General features: G+C 37.1%; 1 protein-coding gene across 1 annotated transcript; it reads left to right on the top strand.

Moving 5' to 3' along the window:
- Positions 1–70: 70 nt before the first annotated feature.
- LOC111864316 (CD63 antigen) lies at positions 71–23,224 on the top strand. Its single transcript, XM_023851472.2, has 6 exons — positions 71–270; positions 379–476; positions 591–779; positions 6,152–6,322; positions 12,770–12,982; positions 19,148–23,224. The coding sequence occupies exons 2-6, from the start codon at positions 414–416 to the stop codon at positions 19,211–19,213; spliced, it is 702 nt and encodes a 233-aa protein (XP_023707240.1). The 5' UTR covers positions 71–270; positions 379–413; the 3' UTR covers positions 19,214–23,224.
- The last annotated feature ends 997 nt before the right edge of the window (positions 23,225–24,221 follow it).

The following is a 24,221-nucleotide window of genomic DNA, read 5'->3' as shown; positions in this document are numbered from 1 at the left end:
AAGCTGTGCATAATACTTGGTACAATAAATATATTAATTACTACATAAATGTTCTAGATATTTGAATAAATGTGATATAACTTCTATATCAAAATTTGAATAAACCAGGTTCGCAACTACAGGTTGCTTTAACAAGTAATTAATACTAAAGTAGTGCGCAATGTTATGTTATTGAGTATGCATGCGTATTAATACAAAATTTCAGGGACTTGTTGTTTGACATTAGTTGTGTGGCAATCGTTTCTGAGGAACTGCAAAGCGTTGTAGAGAGTAAGTTGAATGCGGAAGTATTGCAATTTTATAAGAAAAAGAGCGAACCTGTTGCATAGTTTCATTCGAAAGAGCGAGAATTGCTACTTCTACAAATTTTCGTTTCAGGTTTAGTCCGCAGAGGAGATAATCAGGTGTTAAAAATGGTGTCTGGAGGCATGGCATGTGTGAAATACTTGCTGTTTGTTTTTAACCTTGTATTTGCAGTAAGTATGTGAACTTATATATATTGCCGTTTAAACGCAAAAGTGAAGCAATTTGATATGAGCTGTGTAAAAATGTTGACTGAGTAGTTCTTAAACTGTATTTTTACATTTCAGATATCTGGCATTGCAATTCTTGCAGTTGGTGCCATTATTCAGAATTTCTACTCAAATTACACGGATTTCCTTCATGGCAAGTTCTTCGTGGGCCCAGTCTTGCTCATTGTTGTGGGAGTTATTGTTTTCGTGGTTGCGTTTTTTGGTTGCTGTGGTGCAGTTAAAGAGAACCACTGCATGATCATGACAGTAAGTCTATGGGACCTATTACCTCAGTGCATGATTTCTGCCTTAAAAGTATCGTTTTTGAGGTTTTCTTAGAATAGGATTAGCTTTAGCCATCAGGTTATTGTTAAAATAATCTGTGACATGAATTCAAGTATACTTAAATTCGGTGGATTTGAAAAGAACTTGAATTTACATTTTTATTAAATTTTATCCATTCATTTCTGATCTCTGGTCTCTGAACAGTTGTTGGAGTTAAGGTCTGTTAGTGATTACTAGACCCAACACAAGTAATATAACTTGGCCCATTAACATATTTTAAGTTATAGAACTGTGACCTTGTTTTTAAGTACAATCATGAAACTTGTAGTTTGCTTCATTTCTGCATTTCTTTATGATTTTCAGCAGTATCAAACATGGGTTCACACAGAAAAGTTTTTTAATGAGAGATGATATTTTGTTGGAACTTTATGGAGGTCATTTTCCTGGTACATCCAGTGATGAAAGTGCTGAAACAAATCCTAGTCACTGATATAGCAACCACTAGTTCATGTAAATTGTTTTGACCTTGTCCAGTTTTTTGTAATTGAGAACAGTCTTGCAATACAGATGATTTTTCATCTGAAACTAGCATTCACTTATAAGCTGTGTTGCGTAAATGTGAAAGTGAATGATCTTTACTTTCTTAGAGCCACAGGATTGAATGTAGAGTCATTCCATGCCAAATCAATAAATGCAAGTAGCAACTGAAGTTTTGATTTTTGTGGAACATGACCTGTTTATAGGCTGTTACAGTGTAAGTTTAACAGCAAAATGCTATGTCCAATAACACAGTCACTTTGAAGATACAGAATGCTGAAGCATATAAGACACAGATCATTCTTTGTTAGGTAGTAGCATGACTTCCATCATCTGGCTGGACAGTGGCTTTGCTAGTTGGGTAAAAGTAAAGTAAAGGTATCCCTGTAACAGGCCATGGAGGCCCATATAAGGTTGTGAGATGTTGAGGTTCCCACATTGTCTAGACCAGGGGTCTCCAAACTTTTTGAACTGTGGGCCACATTAGGTAATTCAGCACTTTCAACGGGCCAGACAAAATGAGAAATTAATAAATCTAGGTATATGAGTTTTATTGAAAGCACAGAATTTCATAAACTAAATACAAAGTACGTGAGAATAAATTATCATATATTAATGACAACAGACAGTAGCAGCAAATGCTCATATTTTCATCACAAATTATAATAAAACAATTAATGTGAATGATGGAACTCTTTTTCCATTCTTAAAATCTGATTAAATTGAGGTTCAGATTTTGGAAGTATAATCACAAGTAGTGACTTTAAATGTTCATCGGATAAATTTGCCCTGTATTTCGACTTGATGTACTTCACCTGGGAAAAAGTTTGTTCACACAGATATGTTGTCCCAAAAATGGAGATAAATTTACAAGCAAATTTCTTTAAATATGGAAATTGCTCAGAGTTCAGAAATTTATAAAATTCGATCAAATTTCCTTCCTTGCATTTGTCTTTAATATGACAATTTTCCTGAAGTTCAATAATTTCCATTGGAATTTGACTTGGGACATCTGCAGCATCACAGTCAAATGGATTTTGAAACAATCTAATTTCCTGAGCACTGGAATCCAAATCAGCAAATCGCTTCCGAAATTGTTCTTTCAAACCTGAAATGACTAAATTTGCAAATGAGGAAGGAAATTGTGTTTCACACTTTTTATGCAGCTCTGCACAGTATAGCATATGAACAAAGTTACAATTTTTCACTGGGCTTTCCAGAAGTATCAACTTTGCTCTGAATGCCTTGATAAGTGCAAATAAATCACAGACTAAATTATTTTCACCCTGCAACTTTAAATTCAAATGGTTCATATGGTTCACCAGATCAGCAAAAAATGCTAATTTCCAAAGCCACTCGGTATCTGATAAAAGTGTTTCGTGAGGGTTTTCTCGGTAAGAAATATATCAGTTTCATTCCTGAGCTGAAAGAAGCGCGAAAGAACCTTTCCACAGCTAAGCCATCGAACCGCAGTATAATATGTCAGGTCAATAAGCTCAGAATCACATTTACCAGTACTCACTGGAAAATTAGTTCAATTGGCGCATTTCTGTACAATTCTTTCGTGGGCCGGATAAAATCACATCGCGGGTCGTAGTTTGGAGACCCTTGGTCTAGACAATCGGTTCATAGATGGCGGTAAGGTTGTCAGCCTTATGCACCGGCCAGACCTATACCCCCAAGAAGATTCAAAGAATATTCCTGGTACTCATTTCTGTTAGGGGGCATGTGGTAGCGTAGTGGTTGAGGTGCTAGGCTACAAATCCCGATGAGGTCATTGGATTTTTTCAGTTGACCTAATCCTTCCAGTCGCACTAGGCCTAGGGGTTTACTCAGCCTCTAACAGAAATGAGTACCAGGAATTAATTAAATAATTTTCCTGAGGAGTAAAGCACCGCCGGCACGTAAGGCTGACAACCTTACTGCCATCTTTGAGCCGATTGTCTAGATAATGTAGGACCCTCAACGTCTCACAATGCCATGGGCCTTCAAGGCCTGGTGCAGGGATAGCTTTATTTATTTTTTTTTTTCACATCCGTTAGAAGCTGAGTTGACCCCAGGGCCAGAGTGCGGCTGGAAGGACTAGGTCAATTGAAAAAGTCCACCTCATCAGGATTCGATCCCGTAACCTTCCGGCTTGTAGCATAGTGCCTCAACCAATTATGCTACCGCGTGCCCCTTGTTATAGCAAGTGTCACGTAACTTCGAACAAGGCCAAGAATTACCTTGAATGCGCAGAAGAAAAATTTCAGACAAGGGGGTGGAGGGTGTGAGAAGTAACGGGCGGCCAGTGGAAGAACGAGTGTTAAGAAACTCCTCCAACCACAAGCTATGTGCGGGATTTGACTAGGAATGTTCGAAATTACGTGGCACTGTCTATAGTTGGGTGAGCAACTTTTAGTGGTTGCTGGCATGGGTAACCTATCTCTTACAGAGAGTTCTGTTTCCTGGGATGTATTCTCATGTAGTCCTTTGAAAGTCAGGAAAGTGTTGGATTCGTCTGCAAGGTTGAAGAAAAGCCTTCTGCTTGTGTCATGCTGGTATCTTGCTTGTCGTACTCTTCATCACTGCAGGTGCAGGCAGCATGTTCCTCGGAAATGGTGGCTTACTTTTAGTGGTCTGCACAACGTTGTATCCCAGAAGATAGAACTCTTGATAACCACCGCCTTGAGAACCTCAAATCCTACTGTCTCATACAGCTGGTTTTATTGTTTTAATGTCTGTAACTGAGAGTGGGGTTTCAGAATTAGTAATGAAATAAAGGCTATGCAGTAAATATTCTTGGTGGCCTAGACCAGTGGTTTTCAACCTTTGTGAGATTGTGACCCAATCAATTCTTCTTTTATAAGACAAGGGCTTGGTATAATTGATGCCAGGACATGGTACCAGGTCGTGACCTGGCTGTTAAGAAACACTGACCTAGACTATATTTGTTCATACTACACAATTTAGAGTGCAACAATATGTCATCTAATCATGAACACTTTGTTTCTGTCACTGTCAGACACAGATCAGTGAGAAAGCACCCTATTTCTGAAACATTTCAGATTACCGAATTTTTTCTCATGTGCCATAACTTGCTAGTGAAAGGCTGCTTAAATTTGGAAAACACTTTGTTTGCCCATCTTAGAACATTCTACACCATTGTCTTACAGTTCCTTCACTCATTACATTTGGCTGTAAACTGCTCATAATTAACATTTTTTTAGTACATCTTGGGCAATTTGAATTGATGCTACATTTTTGGGATCAAATGTATTCACAAGATTCCTTACTTTTCCTAAATGTTCAGTATAATAACTCACTGCACACAGCCACATGCCCCACTGCATTAAAATTTGTTCTAGTGGAAGAGGAACATTCGGTGCTACTGCTTTAAAGGATAATTTTCTATATGGTGCTTTAACAAAGACTTTCTTCACAGAAGACACCAACCTGTCAACACTATTTTCAGCTGTAAGATCGTAACATTGCTTCATGTAGTTTTTGTGCGTAGTAGATTCATACAGCACTTTTCACTGTGTATATTTATCTCTGAAGGTTCTTGGAGTAGGATTGGTTAGTTTTCACAGCAAAATATCCGCTGCTAAAAAGGCTTCACACAAGTCAAAGGAGAACTGAAAAACTTCTTAGAAAATTAACTAAGAAATTTTTGAACAGGAACACGTTTCATGTATTTAATTTTAATATTCTCTTTGTGTATATTAGTGTTCAAATGCTGAAGCACTTGAAAGCATTTTTCACAATGGTTATTTTTTCACACGCTCGGCTATAAAGAATTTTGTTATCTGTAGTCATTTCTCCTTTGAACTCCTGCTGATACAACTGTAATTTAGTTTTCTGACTTACTTTCACTTTTGGCATGACTACAAAAAGCTAAACAAATTTAACCACAGACTAGTCACCACTAATATGAATGACCCCCAGATCCAAATGAAGGAGTGTAGCAAACCTGATGGAGACTTCGTAAATAAATAAATATATGAAGTCCATTATCACTTGACTAGTAGTATGTTGTTAACAGCTAAATTTGAATATGTTTCTGACTAGTCCCTTCACAGCCACTTTGATGGTAATGCGGATGAGGCAAGTTACGAGTTGAGGGATTGGGGAAGTCCAGTCTCGGGGAGTCCCACAGTGGGTATTGCGTCAGAAACATGAATCCAGTCTCAGGTTGCTATTTGTATGATGAAATGTTGTGAGTCAAATATGCAGCATATCCTAATATGGAAAAGAAAAATTGTATACACATGACGATGATTGAAAATTTGAACATAAAATTAAAAAATATATATAATGATAAACATTTAAAAAAAATGTAGCATAAATAGAGATCTTTGAAAATATTATACTTATTTATAAAACATGGAAAATATGTATTTATATGCATCATCAAATAATGTCTGAAATTTATGAAATGAAGTAATTCATACATATATTCAAATGAGCATACTTTTTGATTGCAAGAAAGAAATATGCATTTGCATTAAAATCTGGTCCATAGTAATAACTCACTCCTTAATAATAGGACTTAAGATGAAATCCCACTTTTGGACATGATCCTGAGCCAGTCTTCATAGAAGCTTAATTTTTTGTGGTCAGTAGTTATTTATATGCCCAAACCCACAGTTGGAGGACCATGCCTTGTATTCTGTTTATAATTCTTTATTTAATGTACTCAAGCCATCCTCTATGCCAGCTCCATTTGCAATGCAAGTCTTTTGATATGGCAAGGGAGTCGCACAATGTAGACACACATCATGGAACAAACCATTTCATTAATGTACTGAACAGTTGAAGAGTGTGCTTCTTTGCAGTTTGCAGGTTTGCTCCTGGTTGTCTTTGGATTGGAGCTAGCTGGTGGCATCACAGGCTATGTGTTGCGAGATGATGTTGGGGATATGCTGCAGAATACTGTCAACAGTTCAATGAGCAAATATTCATACAACAAAGAGATTACCAAAACCTGGGACATTATGCAGCATGATGTAAGTACAGCATGACCCAGTGTAAAGTAGCCCAAAAGATGGCAGCATCTCTTTGAGTTCAGGTGCACAGAATATACATGTTGGAGAGAGCTGTGTCCATTATTGGGAATTTGCTGTAGGAAATAATGTCTGTCTTCTGGAGGTGATTCAGTCGAAGGGGAGCCATGTACAGGCTGAGGAACAGTAGAATTATGTTTATCTACAAGATGGTCTATTAAAAGAAACCTGAATTCTGGAGGGTCTAGTCAATTGTTGTTTGGCATGGACCTGTATATTATCATGGATTACATTCATGTACCTCTTAGAACTTTTCTTCACTCGAGCAAATAAGGCTATAGCAACTGATCTGTGAGATAAACTACTCCCATGTTCAAATCATAGTCACACACAGCTGCAAGGTTTTCTCTCTTACTTGTTTTATTTACTTGGAAGCGCATTTCAACCTTGTGATATGTAGAAATCATAGGTGTTCTTTTCTTGTCTCCTTTCCCTCTCTCTCATTTTCAATCTTTTGTACTGTATGGAGGGGAGCTGGGCATTTTTCGTGTTGGCATGAAATGTGCCTATGCATGTGTGCCCTTGGATTCAAGAATTGAGTCAACTCTGATTAGTTATAAAAATTCTCCATCCAGAGAGAGTGGCCTTGATTGTGATGTTTCTCTAGCTTGATAACAGTTACTATTTGCAGACTGATTTGTGTCATGCCTTGTATAACACCAAATTAACCTATTGTAGATAACAGAATTCAAATGTCTTTATACCAAACTTGGCATGTAATGCCAGAATGATAGATGACTCTTTTGCAGAGTCAAAGACTAATTTGTTGCTGTGATCTAGTTCGGAACATACAGATTTTGACATTTATTATTCATGTGCTGAATGACTGGGTATATTGTTAAAACTTTTTGTGAGGCCTTGGTATTCACACCTTTTACTGTTATCAAAAAAGTGAATGAATTTTGTATTGGTTCCAGCCTTTCCATTAGTAGAGTTTCCAAAGAAAAGAAAAAAAAAATACTAAGTGAGTAGGAGCTGTAATACCTTGAATACTATAACCTAAATCTTGGCTTTTGTTCTGTGCTCATCAACATAAACATAGCTAAACCCACATGCATTTCATTGACTGTGACATTTTGTCACTTCCTAATTCTAGAAGGAAATATGAAAGGACCAAACTTTTTGAAACTTTCTTCTCTGTTTATTTGTTCATTCCATTAATATTACCTGCATAATAGCTATATCAGAATTATTTTCGAATATGTACACTATATCCAAATTATGTATTTTGAACTGTGGACCATGGATACCACAAAATGTTTCCTGCACCACAGATAATATGTCTATTGTCACATTTTATAGTGACGCTCGGTGGGATTTTTGTTTCGATTTATTGACCACTTTTACACACAACTCATGACTGCACTTAATTATACTGCCATTGCTAGTTTCAACACTTTACAAATCATTATGGTGCACACTGAGTCTTTACAGTCTGTTGTGTCTTCACTGGTTGTTCCCTGGTAATGGATATTAACAATGGAGATTCTTCAACTGTACTGACAAAATCTTCTGTTCACAGACTCCTGTACTACTGACTAACTTCTAAACTTGTCTCTTGCTTATAACATCATGTCACGGACTGTATAGAAAATACCTCTCATTATTTTACTCTGACTGTTTTCATTGTAGTACGTTTGTTTGCAAAGGCATTACTCGGTAATAGTTGTGTATACTTGCTGATAGGAATCTGTTACCTAGAAGCAGATGTTTCACTGTTTGGTTCGAAGTCATTACCCCAATAATGGCTCTACATGCTACAATATCTTGCTACACAAACTTCATTAACGCCCTTCCCATTCTTTCACTTTGTTCTTCAACACATGTCACAGTTCTTTGTTCATCATTGTTATTTCCACTGTGACTATCACTTACTAATCTTGTATGCACCAGGAATCGCTAATTAGGTTATTTCCACTGTCACTCACTAATTAGATATAATCATCATTACAGTCACTTTCATTAGCTAAATACATTTCCCATATTATCATTGTACCAATTGAACTACATAAGCAGATGGCTGGTTGAGTGGCCGGTCATAATGACTGATGTCATGTTTAGATCAGAGTTAGTCATCTGCACAGTGTAAAAGGTCTTTGATTGTATAAACAAGGGGTTCACTTATTTCATTATAGTGTGTTGAAACACCATTAGTGTAGAATGTTTCATCACCTAGAGGACAGAGAAATTAAGCATGCAGCATGATGTATAGTATACAGGAAACTGCAAATTGGGCATTTAAACTTCCAGTGCAGGGCATACATGAAACAGCACAGAAGGGTTAATTGTAGGTGTGAGAGGGAGTGCTTTTATTTGGTCCATGCTCCAGCTGTTTAGACAGATACAAGTTGCCATTTATGAATATATGTATGGTGCAAACAGAAAATTTTTGCTGGTTATTGCATCATATACCAAGTAGGTTCAGAATCACCGGATTTTTTAACTTTACCCATTGTCGAGTATTCTAGAAAACTTAGAGAACACAGTGTTTCAGAACCCTTTAGAATCTGCTAAGTATATTGTAGATTACATCTGTCAAGGCCTTTTTAAGTATTCTAGTGTAACAGTATTACAGACCTCTTGTGTACATAGCTTGCTTGTGATGTGTGAGGGAAAAAGGCAGACTAAGCAGGAGATCCGGTTACATCATCTTGCTACAGTGAAACTTCCTTAGACATATAAAAGTAAAGTAAAGCTATCCCTGTAACAGGCCATGAAGGCCCATAGGGTTGTGAGATGTTGAGGGCCCCCACATATCTACACAGTTGGCTCCAAGATGGCGGTAAGGTCAGCCTTACACGCCGGCCGCACTTTACTCCCCAGGAAAGTTATTTATTTAATTCCTGGTACTCATTTCTGTTAGAGGCTGAGTGAACCCCAGGGCCATAGTGCGGCCGGAAGGATTAGGTCAATTGAAAAAATCAAATGACCTCATCAGTATTTGAACCCATGACCTTCCGACTTGTAGCATAGTGCCTTAACCACTACGCTACCACGTGCCCCCGCCTTAGACATATAATTTAATTTTTAATTCTTTATGCCGCATTTAAGTGGTTTGCAGAAATTTATAATCTGCTGTGCATTTTTTTGAGCTTGAAACACAGGACATTATTTCATTTTCTTATCCCATTAAACAGTATGGTGACACATAGAAGGAGACAGCCACTTAATGCTACCATCATAATCATATAGAGTGTTATTTCAGGGACTGAGTCACCTGGGGAAGTAAAATGTCTGGTCCTAGTGTATTGGAACATGAGCTGAGACTTGGTAATAACTTATGCTTGCTCTTTAAAAATATTAATGAATTTATCTAACCACTGGTTGAGGACACAATGAATGCAGCAGCATTTGTCACTTGGGAGCAGCTGTATGAGAAAAATGCACACCATTTTTTGTTTGTGATACTACAGTAGTGTTTATTATTCAGAAAGGGAAACAGTTGTGTTTTATGTGAACAGTGGTGTATGGTAGTGTTACTCCAGCTCTGGTTTTCAAGCGGCAGAAACTGGCAGAGGAGTTAGTATATTAGTGATATGATAAACCTTGAACAGAAAGTATTAAGTGCCATGGTACAAGGTCTCCCTTGTTGTATTGTAGACTTATCCAGTGCCTGATATATTCTCTAGTGTAGAACGTAAGTCTTCCTAAAATCACCACTGTTAGTTTCTGATCTGTCTTAACCCTTCCGCGACGGATAGTATTTAAATCTTTTCCTACCGCCAAACCGACGGGGTATTTAATTATTAAACAGAAAAATGCACTTATCCATGAAAAATTTAGTAACTCTCGCAAAAATAGGTATATTGAGATAAAATTTTCACAGAAATATTCATAATGAAATGAAGAACAAAACTATACATATATATTTTAATATAATAATGATAAATAATATTTTTTTACTTACTCGAACTGCTAAAAGTTGAGTTTGGTGTGGTAATCCTGAAAACACTGGTCAATACATAGCCCAACATCACATTCACTGCACCAGTACACGGTTTCTTTTCTTCTTTTGTTTTTTGTACACACTACACATCGCCTTTGTGGTCTAGCCTTTTTTCCTGATGGGGGAATTTTACTAATAAAATGTCTTTCACGAAGCCGGGGGATGGTGTTATCTGATGAATGACGTCGACCTTGTACTCTACGTGCTGCCTGCTCCTGGTCCGTAAACTTCAACAGCAACCCTTCTACCAGATTTACTCTGAATGCTAAGTGGTCTGTCAGTCTTTCCTGATTCTTGTTATAAATTATCATGGCATTTACCACTGTCGCATTCAAAAGGCGTCTGAAGAGTTTCATGTACCACTTATGAAGTCTTTTTCTTTCCACGTTGTAGTACTGTAAAAGCTGATCTTTCAAATCAACGCCACCCATCATTTCATTATAATCAATTATAATTTTTGGTTTTTTTATTTCTTTGTTTCTCTTTATATCTGTCTGTGTGTCGGCATTGTGAAATGTAGAGATCACGGAAACTGGTTTTTTGTCTTGCCACTTGAGAACAGTTATAGGACCTGCGTGCTGAGCTATGATCTCGCCCTTTCTCAACTTTGTGTTTTTTACAGTTGTTGGGACACCCTTTCTGTTCAACCTAAGGGTCCCAACACAGTCAGTGCCATGATTTTTTAATAATTTTGCTAACTGGGGGGAATTGTAATAATTATCCATCCATAGAGTATGACCTCTATGGAGGAGCGGTTCGACCAAATGTAGAACAACAGATGTTGTTTTATTGGTATTTTCTCTGATCAGTGAAGAATTTAGTTGGGTTTCGCTGCCAGTGTAAACAATAAATGACCATAAATACCCAGATTTGGAATCACAGAGTTCATAAGTTTTTATGCCGAATTTTGAAGCTTTCAGTGGCAAGTACATTTTGAATGCCAATCTCCCTTTCCATAGTGTAAGCGATTCATCAATACAAATATTTTGTCCAGGATAGAAGAGTGTCTGAAATTTTTCGTTGAGATGTTGAATGACAGGAAAAATTTTGAAAAGTCTTGTAGGTCCTAGGTAATTATCTTTCTTAGTATTGTCATTGAAATGGAGAAATTTACATATAAGCTGGAATCTGTCTCTCGAAATTACATCAGGAAATGCTGGAGTGTATAGTAATCTTTTCGTTGAAAAGTATGAATTTAGAGTTGGCTTATTGACTATACCCATCAGCAAGAACAAGGCTAAGACCACATACATTTCATTTAGTGTCACTGGTACCCACTGCCTAGCTGGAGATCTAAATGGAAAAACCCTCCCACATATAAATTGTTGCGCATAAGTGTTTGTTTCCTGAACGATATTGTTCACAAAATCCTCAGTAAAAAATAATAGAAATGTCTGTACTATATCGAGCACATTGACAGACTGATTTCTCGGGCCTGAATTTTCAGAAAACCGTTCGCGAACGCCATCATAATTATCCATATTTTGCCAAAAATAACTCTCGTCTGAATCCGCCACTGGAACCCTCGCCACTATTTCGTCGTCATCTTCAATACTAAGATCTTGGATAGCATCAACTACAGCCTGATCTTCAATTTCATTATCACTGTTTTCACTACTATCCGAATATTCGAACTCACTAACTTCCGAGTCGTGAGCAAGGAACTCTTCTAGTTCATCGCCCTGTAAAACTTTCCTACTTGTAGAGGCCATGGTTATGGCGCGACTGAGAGAAGAAAGTGTTATGACATCATAGATTTCTGTATCATTCGTAAGTTTATTTTCTTAGGTTGCATTTGGTTCCAAGAAAAAAGGACCCTCTTGTTTGACTACTTCATTGTGTCAGCAGACTGTACAGCAACCCATTCAAGGAAAACCTTCGTCTGGGGTTTCAGTGAGTGACTCATATAGACAAGCAAAGACCATAGAGTCGAAAGATATATAGTTTTATACATTTTCCTTACTTAGAATTTGAAAAATTTCAATGAAATCTAGGCGCAGTGAGACAAAAGTACGAACTATTACACTAACGATACAAAATAAAAATACCGTGCTAAAAATTCGTCCAAAATAAATAACTCATATACCAATAGAAAGATGAAACCCTAATCTATGTACTCCTGAAAAGAAAATTGGAATATCTTTCCTCGTTTTGTCAGCAACGTCCTTCAAAGCAAACACTGCGCAGGTCGGTGAACTGCACAGATGTCGGTGGCATACGATTATTTAAAGGGTCGGTGCAGCACACGGATGTCGGTGCGGAAGGGTTAATATCTCATCTGTGTAATGGGGCCAGTGTAGTACCTTGAAATAAGATGATTGCTTCCAGATTCTTACCTCCTCACCATTTATGACCTTCAGTCTTACATCTCAGTCTCTCAGATTCTCTCTTCTCTTTTATACAATTTCACTTGCATATTTTATTTTCTTTCTCTGTTAATGTAGCTGCATTGCTGTGGGACAGAGGGACCTGGAGACTGGAAAAATGTGTTCAAGAACAATACTTTACCAGAAACTTGCTGCCCCAGTGTGGATCCTTGTGAAATGGATAGCAAAGATCATTATTATAAGGATGGTTGTCTCAGCATTCTGCAGAATGAGATTAAACACTATGCCCTTCTTCTGGGTGGAGTTGGAATTGGTCTTGCTTGTGTTCAGGTAAATATTTACTCACTGTGAGATTAAGCCCATAGCCATCAAACAGTGGCATGCCATGCATGGAAGCAAGGGAAGCATTGCTTCCATAGTTAAGAAATGAAAAGAAAAGAAGTCATATATAAATAATTCAATTTGAATAATAAGGATTTTAATATTGTCATTTAGCTCACGTTCCTGCTCAAGGCCACATGCCTGCTCCTCCTTCCTTCCCTTGCTTGGTGGGACGGACCAAGTTCTCTTCGTTATTATCCATAAAAGTTCGTCACACACGAAGTGGGCAAGGAAGCAACTTTTGGTTTGCTGGCTAATGCCTGTCATATGGAAGCGAAGGCCTGTGTTCTTTCAATGGTTGTGTGAAAATTAACTGTTTATGTGTGAATTCAGTCTTGTTGGTTGTTATAGATAACCTTAAGTTTTATTAAAATATTGTAAGTGTATATTTAGATGGCGTAAGATTGTATTTGTCATCGTATTTTGACGCGTTAGAAAGAAAATAATTATAGAAAGACGACCGACATGAGAGGTGCCAGAACTTAAAGCACAAACCAAAGTAAGGAAATTTAATTTGGAATAGTATTCTAAAACAGTGGCTATCCGGTTGCCGTAATATAGGAAAATTGTTTTGTTGGCCATGCCTGTTGTTTCTCAGGGAAAAAAATATATGGAACAAGACTGGGTTTGGTGATATCAACAAACTTTATATAGCATTGAAACGACATGAGAACTCTCAGACTCACATTATTTCAACGGTGCAGCTTGTAATGTTCGGGAAATCTCGAATTCACTGTCAACTTGACAATCAAAAGCGTCTGATGATACTACATAGAGAAATAATGAAACGCTTGATTGATATCATCTGCCATTTAGGAAAGTGGCAACTTGGCCTCCGTGGTCGTGACGAAAGCGTGGATTCTATCGACCGAGGTAATTATATGGAATTAGTTGGCTTGTTGAGGAAATATGATCAGAAACTCAACGTTCACCTTGAGAACAGTACAGTATTTACAGGTTTATCGAACAGAATACAAAATGAGTGAGTTGATTGCTCTCATTTCGTTTATTAGATACCACTGCTTCCCTCACCAAAAATAGTACTGCATGCCACTGCCATCAAATGATTGACCCAGATTTTTGTAAAACATATTATAAAAGCATTGCTCAGGAGCTTTATGAGAAGTCTCAATATAAACAGTGGTGTGAGGATATATGTTGTTGGTGTAATACATGTTTTCAGAATGTTTGTGTTGCAATTTTGTGTGTCTGATTGACCTTGATATTCATTTATTTCATATACAAGTCTGTTCACACTTAGGTATCATCATGTACAGTCAGAAATTATTTTTCCTGGTTTTATGTTCAGTTTTCACATTATTTAAAAATGTTGAGATGGAAGTTGCAGATGTGGATTTTATTGCGAATCCCAATTTATTGAATAATGAAACATTTTTAAGGAAGGTATGTAGTTTGATTTTAGCTTAATGTAAAGGGGTTGTTTTCATGATATTACTTGCTGTATAGGTTTAGGACTTGAGCACATAGGTTAGGGAAATTGCAGGAATTAATTTATTTGGGAAACACTTCATGAGTATTGTTATTCTGTTATAATTTTTGTATAATCACTGTGCTCTGTGATCTGTGCTTTCATCCACCATATTCTTCAGTGCGTTGAATATAGTGAGTTATGCCAAAAAATGTATTTAGTTCCACAGTTGGGCCCTTAAAATGGATTTGTATGAATTAAATTAGTAACAGAGGTACCATAATCAAGTTCAATCAGTCTATTAAAAGGTTCAGAGGATATACAGGGTATTTTTTATCTGATGCTTTATAAAATTTGTGTAACTCACTTGTTATTGAACACAGTTGTATGAAACTTTCACAGATCATCCTGCACGATTGGGAAATTTGTTACACTGAAACATGGTCCGTGTGTTGTCTCAGAAGGTCAGGAATTTATGCAGTTGAACAAACTTGTTCACAACCGTGGTTAGAGTTTCCATAGAAATGATTTCAGTCTCTGATTAGGTGGTAGTTTTCAGTTCCAGAAATGTGTTTGGATTTTTCTAAACTATGTGACATTCAAGACACCCAGACTGTCCTCCCGTAGTGCCCACACTCCTTTGTAAAACTTTATTTCTTTCTGTTCTGTTTTTGACAGTGGCTGACTCAGCTGTATTTTGTATAGACACAGTGAGAGGTCATGATGACAGATTTACTATGTGGTGCTGGATGAGACCCTGATCTATTGTAAATGATGCACTTTTCTTGTACTATTGTTATTGCCTTACATGCTGCACTGACAACTTTTTACACATGAACATGTGTGCCATGTTTACATTCCTTCACACTTTTCTTGCCACAGTTCCCGTTTCCGCAACCTGTTTAACAGCCTGATAGGTAGTGTTACTGAATGGTACCACCTGAGTAGAAAACACTGATGATTGTCTCCACAGCAGCACAAGACCTAGCAGAAGTGTAAAAGGTTTTAATAAAGACTTTCTGATTAATTGTAGTAAGTGTGCCATCTCATAACTCAGTTCAGCATTGCCAGAGGCAAGAAACAAATTTTGCAAGAATGTAAATGCATAAACAAATTCACAAGGAAATAAAAACAGTTTGCTAGGAGGGAGATACTTTACCACCTTTCATATTTTGTTTTCAAGGCCACAAACCTACTGTACAATAAGCTATCAGCCAATGCCTATGAAAAGTCTCACTGAATAACATAATAATAGAATACATGCCAGTTTTGATGCAGAGGATCATGGTGGTGATATGTTCAGATGCCTTTCACCTTTGAGGAAATTCTTTGATTGGTTGAATGAAAGACATTAACCATCAAAGTGTTCAATTCCTGTCCTTCCACAGCCTCTCTGTTCGTGTAACTATCCCCTGTAGACTATTTTCCGGTCTTGAAAATATAAGTCACCCTGAATACCTCAGTGGTAGGAGAGAGCATCACATACACAGCAGATGAAATGAGAGCAATTTAGCAAACATCCTCCTAACAGTACATCCCAAGATGGAAGAAGGCAGTGAGAGCAGTGCATTGGTACTCAAGGAAGTTATTTTGAAGGGGGTGTCACTAAGCTGTATGTCATGATGTGAAGTTATTATTGATGAATTCCAGGAACTTTCTGAACAAACATATTTAAAATGGAAAGGACATGTTATAAATGTGTAACTCAGATCTTGGGTGTATCAGTAACGGAAGAATGGAGGTTAGGGTGACCACCAGTCCTGAGTTTTGCAGGACAGTCCCAAAAATGCACTTAAAATCCTGTGTTCTAAAACTGAGTTGAAATGTCCTGCAAGCAGCCAGATGAACTCTTTCCCCATAAAATCTAAATGGCAACACTGTTTAGGTACAGACTGAGAACACACGGTACCACTATCTGGACACTGGGAACTGTGTTCTCCCCCACTCTGCATGTACTCATTAGCTGGCTGTTCTCATTGCTGTTACTACTCTGTGTTCACTCTTAGTGAATGAAATAAAATTAACGTTGCTATAGTTTTAAGCTAGATTTTGCAGGTGTATTTTTTATCTGTGTAATCATTCAAGTTTTTACCATTGTGGCAATGCTTGCAGGACAACACGATTCTTTGAAAGAACCTTAAGAGAAATATATTTGTTATAACAAATGGTTAGTGAAATATGCGTGGTTGAAACAACTACCTGCTAATAACTCAGGTATTTTACAAAGTATGTAATAAGTTATTTACTAAAGTTAAATCGCTGCAATGACAAAAGCTTGTACTATACATTATTGACATAATCCCCTATCCCCACCCTCTTATGCTGGCATGCAGCAGACATTGTCACACTGTCCCACAATATGGAAGTGAAAAGGTGGTCACCCTTGTGGATGTATACAGTTATTAGAAAAATATAAAAGACACAAATTTGAACAAAGAATAGACATTTAAGATTTAGTAATGTACAATTATTGTGTTTTTTTGACATTATCCATCATCCTGTGTTTTAAATTAAAAAACAGGAGAGTGGATTATATCCGTAAACAGTAAGTGTATTAATATACCATCATCACAAAATTTAGGCCGCATTTAATAATGTAATCTAACATATTGCCTTTTTCTAACTATAATGTGGAAATATATAATTTCTTATAACAATTTTCAGTGCATGGTTGTGGACCACTGGTCAAGTCGTGGCCGATATGGCAGTGAGCTCTCTGAATGTCCATCCATCTTTTCCATAAGGAACTGCTCCCCTACTGCTGCTATGTCACTGTATCTCTCACAGTTATATTCCACTGACCCAGATGTGATTAAATTGTTTTTTCTGAGTGTCTCTTCCAAACCCTGTGGCTTCTCTTCACCTCTAACCTGGATCCTATCTCATCTACTGATCCCTGTATTAAGGCAACTCCTAATCTGTTCATTGAGTTGCCATATTATCACAATTTTTGTTGAGCAAAGTAATTGTCTTTTCCTTCCTTTCAAACGTCAGTTAGTGCTTCTAAAATTCCGTTCTCAACTATCCCTTTCATCTCTCTTTCTCTCTTTCATTAAGCAGCCCTGGGTTTTTGTTTAGTTGCGCTCACAGTTAAATAATGTCAGCACTATAAATCCCATAAACCAGGGTTTCACATTCACTGCACCTTTGGGCAGTCCAACTCTTGCATTATTCTTTTGCCTCCCTTGCACTGTTTGTGCCAGTTCTCTGTAGTGCACTCTATCCACTCCCATATTTCATGGCATGTCTAAACATATTCCTCAGGTCTCACATCTACTAGTGGATTAGATACTGGTAACCAGTTATGTCTTGTTTGTATTCTGAATGTCCTAGGAGACACATAAGATATATTGCTAATTATGTTAATTTTAAAAATCTCTTTTATGTTCATGGAAAATATCTGCAAGACAGACATAGTGCCATGGAATTTACTCCAGTCTTAGCACTGGTCTAAATTTGGGGTTGAGTTATGAGGAATACGAGGGGGGACCCAAAAATAACTGGAAGCGACCTGTTGCGCGCGCATGCTTTGTAGTGCTGGGGGTCTCCCGCGACTGTTAGTGAGCTGGCGTCAGTCTGAGTTAAGTGGTTTGTCTGTGGTGCTCTGTTGTGTGCGTTCCTGTTTCAACCCTTTGGCGATTAGTGAGATGGCCGACCAGAAGGAACAAAGAGTGTGCGTGAAATTGATGAAGATCGTCGAGAGACCATTGACCAACTTTCTGAGGAAACGAATATCTCATGGAGCACGGTCCGGCGAATTTTAACCGAAGGTTTGCACATGAGACAGGTGTCTGCAAAATTTGTTCCTCGCTTGCTCGGAGATGACCAAAGAGAAAACCGCGTGAATGTTTGCCGCAACTTGAAGAGTGAAGTGCAGTTTTCCCTAACAGAAAGCAAAATTTCACGCACACTATTTGTTCCTTCTGGTCGGCCATCTCACTAATTGCCAAAGGGTTGAAACAGGAACGCACACAACAGAGCACCACAGACAAACCACTTAACTCAGACTGACGCCAGCTCACTAACAGTCGCGGGAGACCCCCAGCTAACATCACCTAGCAGCACAACTCGTAACTACAAAGCATGCGCGCGTAACAGGTCGTTTCCGGTTATTTTTGGGTCCCCCTTCGTATTGTGTAACATACACAAAACAGTAATTCACAGAGCCATGAAATATGGATTCCTAAATGTTATGATTTGCATAACAGCCAGATATGGACTTGATGTGTGTCTGCAGACACTGATCTCTAGTTGTCTTCTCATATGACAAGATGTCTACCAAAAAAAAATAGGTCTTAAATTTGTTTTACAATTCACAAAGGTTGGCTAACAAGCCTCTTTTGTATGAAAACAAATTTATTTTTTATGATCCTTTAAATGAAGTGACTCTAGCTCCTGTCAGCTTGGACGTGTCTGTGCCCTCTGGTAAATATTAGTGGATAACCCCATTATGGTCATCATTTGGTTTCCTCTTCTACCATAACTACAAGATAGTCATCAAAATTTAAGGAGGGTTCAGTCATGTTACAATATTATTCCACAGATATTACAAAAGGAAAGAAATTTGTATTTTATTATTTATCATTTCTCTCCTTTCCCATTTCTTCCAGTAGGTGTCCTGACTCTTAGTTTAAAATTTCCATGAAATCTGTGTCTGATAAAAAGTTGGTCTTTATTTGTTCCAGTTGATCGGTGTGGTTTTTGCCTGCTGCTTGGCTAGATCCATTCGCAAGGAATATGAAACTGTGTAACTTCATCTCACAGTTACTGGTTCAGGGAAATATTGAATACACAGGTCACAGGAACCAAAGGAACAACTTGAGATAATCAGCAGGGGTAAAAAAAAAAGGGCTTCGAGAAATCATTAAAACAATATAATTTCTCCATCCTATACAGAAGATTCAGTTTCATCTTAGATTTGCATTGGAAGAGAACTGTATTGTGCATTACAGATTTTGAGTTTTTCTTATTCCAGAAAAATGTTTGGATGATAGTGAAGCACTAGTCTGACAGTTTGAAATTAAGTAGAGAGATAAGATTCTGACCTAGGTTATTTTCAAGGTATAAAATTAAGCCGTTTCTTTAAAAAACTAAAATGATCGTGCTTTGCTTTGTCAGGGTTATTCAGATAATAACAATAATGAACCTAATTCCCAAGGGATCTTTTTGACTGTTATTTTGCAGCAGTATTGCTTTAATTCCTGTACATTAATATGCTGTCTACAGAGGATGAGAAAGCTCAGCATTATATTCTAGTAGCTGGCTTGAAAACATTACTGACATGCTGTATATATTGATTATCACGTCACCACTGACCAGTGTGTTAAGAAAATATCTTAGCATGTTCTGTGGAGATAGGATATACATACATGCATACAATAGAAATGATATCTTGTAACTGAGATAAGATCAGTGAAAGGTTAGATTTTCCCTTATCACCTGATGGACTCAAATTCATGTACTATAGTGTACGTGTATCGTTTACTGTTGTATAAGATGCGAGCTGTTTTCGTCTCTTCTGGATCAATGCATATGAGCTTGGAAGCCATGTTACCTTCACCTTTTGTAACTGCAGTCAAGATGAAGATGCACATAGGTTAAGTTCAAGTAACATATTACATTAATCTCCTCAGTTTTCCATCCTTGTCATGTTTATGGAAGGTGCCAGAGAAGGCAGGAATATCTCAGTGTTTATTAAAGGAATTATTTCAGAGGGGGTTGTCAAGCTATTTTCCTCCAGGGAGCTTGAACTTCTGTAGTGGTGTGAGAATTGACAGATTAAATAGGCAGGTTTGAATTTGAATTGGGCTTTGAAGATATATTAGTTAGAATTCTTAGAGTTGGAAATGTCGTAGTTGAATATTTGTGCATAAACTTCTCAGGTCACTATACAGTCACTTTGAAGTCTGGTCATACAGAGATGCAAGATATGACCTGCCACTGCTAACAGAAGTATGGGGAAATATGCATGAAAGAGCAGTTTTTAGCCCTACAGTTTAGCAATAAATCTACCCATTTCTGTGGTCTAACATATATGAAGCTAAGAAACTAACGCATACACCCATTTCCAAATAAATAATACCTGTTATTACGTGGAGAATAAAGAACATTTTCTTTTCACATTCCTCCACACTGCTAGCCAGACTGGAGTATTTGCCATCACTCAACATGGTGTTATAATCTATTCTTAGTAACATTAATATATCTTTTGATCCTTACCAAAACGTGGTACCTCTGTCCTTTCACTGTCAGGGAAGGAAAGTGTCAGTTGTATATTGACCATTATTAAAAAAAAGTTGCATGTTTGGACGTCCATGCAGTATTTCATCACAGTTTTTGTTCTTTACCTTATTCATAATTTGTAACATTACTACTAAAAAGTCTCATAAGACTTCATATAGAAAATATAACATCACTTATGTCCAGAGTGTGGGGCCATAGCCCTTTCCTAGTGACATCCTGTTGATTTTGTAATTTGGTATTTATGATCTGTTCTCAAAAGAGCACCTTTTACTATTAATGAAGCTTTCCACCTGTCCATTAAACAGTCAACATTCACATCATGGTCTGCACTTGGACAAACATGCAACATTTCATATTTGTGTGATATTACACACAGTGGAACTTCTGATCCATAATAGAGAAAAAATTATGAATTATCTTTCAGTTTATTTTCTCCAGTTAAAAAAAAATGTAGTTATAAGTTCTGATAATATAAAAAATGAACGTTTAACCATTTACATCAATGTCATGAACATAAAAGTTTGATAATCTTGGTCTGTTCTGTTCCTCTGTAAGATACGTTGAGGTTGATCATTCCAGCGTAAGTTTGGGTAGCCAGTGTGCGTCTTAATCTTCTGGGTGTGTAGTCCATTAATAGGTTCCATTCTTTCAATGTGATGAATCCAATTAAGCCTATTATTCTGATTTCTTTTATATAAATTGAATGTATTTGGTTTGTTTCTAATTTGATCTTTTAATGTGTATTCGTTTAATTATTTACAGCAAGTGATAACTATTATATTTGTACCAGCTGCCTTAGCAGTGAGTAACGAATTTACAGATTTTCTTTTGTTTACAGAATGAACTTAAGTTGTTTTCCTAAACAATTTCAAGTTGATTGGTGTTGGTAATAGAGGCAGTGTTTTCTTGGAGCAACAAAAAAAAATTTTAAATGTAGAATTCTGTAAAGGATTAATGAATCAGCAAGAATGCATATTATGAGTAAATTTCACTGTTCATGTGTTTTCCTTTTTATTATTATGGTGTATGGAGCATCATACTAAGTTCTGTAAAATATCTTAGTTTGTACATACAATATAATTAGAAAACCAGTCTTTTTGAAGAAATTTGTAACTTTTTCCTGACAAGTTATTGGTTCTGCTTTGTGACAGTGAAAAGCTGATAGCTGGAATACATTTTTGTTATTTTATTTGTTGTATTGAATACATAAAATTGATAAATGCTAGTTTGGAAAAACTGTCTTTGATTGATCTACTTGGTTACAGATGACTATTTCTGTGATCACTTTATGAACATGTTACTTTGAGTATGGGTCTGAGATGAAACTGACACAACATTGGCTGTTTAATGTCCCGCTAAACAGAAGCTGTTGCCCTACAGAATCTTTATTAAAGGTGGAATGTCTTTGAAACTGATATAATACTATAAAGGAATTCATTTTATCATGTTGGCACATATATAATACTAATGCTTCGTGTGCTGTATTTCTTATATATATTTATGGAGTTTGATGCCTATTCTTTCTGAAAACTTGAGATTATAGTTGTAATATTTATAGGGATTTGTCTTACATATTTTGTACTTACATACTGTATAGAAGTCATGGTTCCCTCTAATTGCAACCAGATCTCTCAAACTCATTTCTGTTGTAACTTATGTGTTTTCTATTTTTATGTAATTTTTTATTGACACAGTTATTATAATTTTTGTTAGACCTGTATCATTTGGAAGTTGTGTTGTTGAGTAAGTATGCATTTAAGAGACTGATGTTGAGTTAATACACTGCTAATTTTAAATGTAAATCCACTCTTCACAGTTGAAGTGTCACCCAAAAGAATGGGCGAACACACTTTCTTGCCTAGTAATTTTTTTTATTGAACACTGAGTATTTTGAAGACTTGAAGGCAGTTGTCACAAATTTTTAATGTTTCATTACTGTTAAATGTTATATGAACTCATTCTGAAATCTTAGTCTGAAAAGAGAAATGTTGTATTACATATGTATGTGAACTAAACAGAATACAAATTGCTTATTGTAAAATGTTTGTGTTGAAACGTTCTCATGAGAATGCATAGTCCATCACTAAATCATTGTTTAATAGCATTAGGAATTTCTTCATCTGTCCTTCAAAGTGTGTATATTCATTGTCAGTGCACTTCATACCTAGTTAGCTGTAAGAGTTCTTGTCAGACCTTCAGTATGAGGAGCATTTCCTACTGTAGGATACTATACATTAGTGTAAAGAAACCTGAAAAATTATTTGAATGGATTTTATAGCAGTAGTATCAGGGTTGAAATCTATTTGGGAACAACAGTAAGAAATCAGAATATGATTCATGAAGAAATTAAGAGCAGATTAAATTCAGGGAATGCTGGCTGGCACACAGTTCATAATCTTTTGTCTTCTTGTTTGCTGTCTAAATATACATATGAAAATGTTCAAAACTATAATTCTGCTTTTATGAGGGTCATCCAGAATGTAAAGACTGTTTGGCAATTAAAAAAATATTTTACATCATTACTAGAGGTCTTAAAATATTTTTCTACATAATTCCCATGAAGACTGGGGCACTTGTATCATGTGATGAGTTTCTGTATGGCTGCATCATAGAAATCTGCTGCCAGTCCACTGAACCAGTCTTCTTCACTTCTTCATTGCTACCCATGTGCATGCCACCCAAAAACGGCTTCACGTGTGTGAACAAGTGAAAATCACTTGGAGCCAGATCTGGACTAGGAAGGATGGAAAGAAAAAAGTCCCAGGCAAAGTCAGCAAGTAACACATGTGCACTAGCAGTTTTTATTTTCTGGGTGACCCATGTGTGTGTGTGAGAGAGAGACACTGTCTCCCAATAATGTTTTATTGTATTTTTTTTTTTTTTTGCAGAATGTACATTTCTGTTCTGTATTTTGGCCTGCTTAATTCACTAATGCTTCAAAACAAGTTTATTCTTTAATTTTAGATTTTGAACACACACCAGGATTCTCAGAGATGAGACATACTACTCTGTCCAAAAAGTATGCAACCTTGGGCCAGGGGGAAAAAAAGTTCTGTATCTGGGTGGCTACAATACCTAATCGCCTTCAAAGTAGGCCCCTTGTAACTCCGCACACTTAGCCCAGAGGTCCTTCCATCACTGGAAGCAATTCTGGAAGGCTTCTTTTGGAATGGCGTGCAGCTGCTCCGTCACGTTCTGTATGATGTCCTCGCGGCTGTCAAAACGGCAGCCTTTTAGTGGTGTCTTCAATCTCGGGAACAGCCAGAAATCACAAGCCATGTCAGGAGAGGAGGGAGCCTGGCGAACCTGCAGAATGCCGTGCTTGGCCAGGAAACCCTGGATCAGGTGTGATGAATGAGCTGGGGCGTTGTCATGATGCAGCTGCCAGTTGCGTGCATCCCACAGCTCCGGTCTCTTGCGCCGAACTGCATCATAAAGATGGTGGAGGACTTCTTGGTGGTACTCCTTATTGACAGTCTGGCCTAGTGGTGTGTACTCATGATGCACACCACCCCG

The sequence above is a fragment of the Cryptotermes secundus genome, unplaced genomic scaffold (assembly GCF_002891405.2).
Source record: "Cryptotermes secundus unplaced genomic scaffold, Csec_1.0 scaffold216, whole genome shotgun sequence".
NCBI classification, from domain to species: domain Eukaryota; kingdom Metazoa; phylum Arthropoda; class Insecta; order Blattodea; family Kalotermitidae; genus Cryptotermes; species Cryptotermes secundus.
Note: the sequence above shows the minus strand (reverse complement) of the source record. Positions and strands in the feature narration are given on the sequence as shown.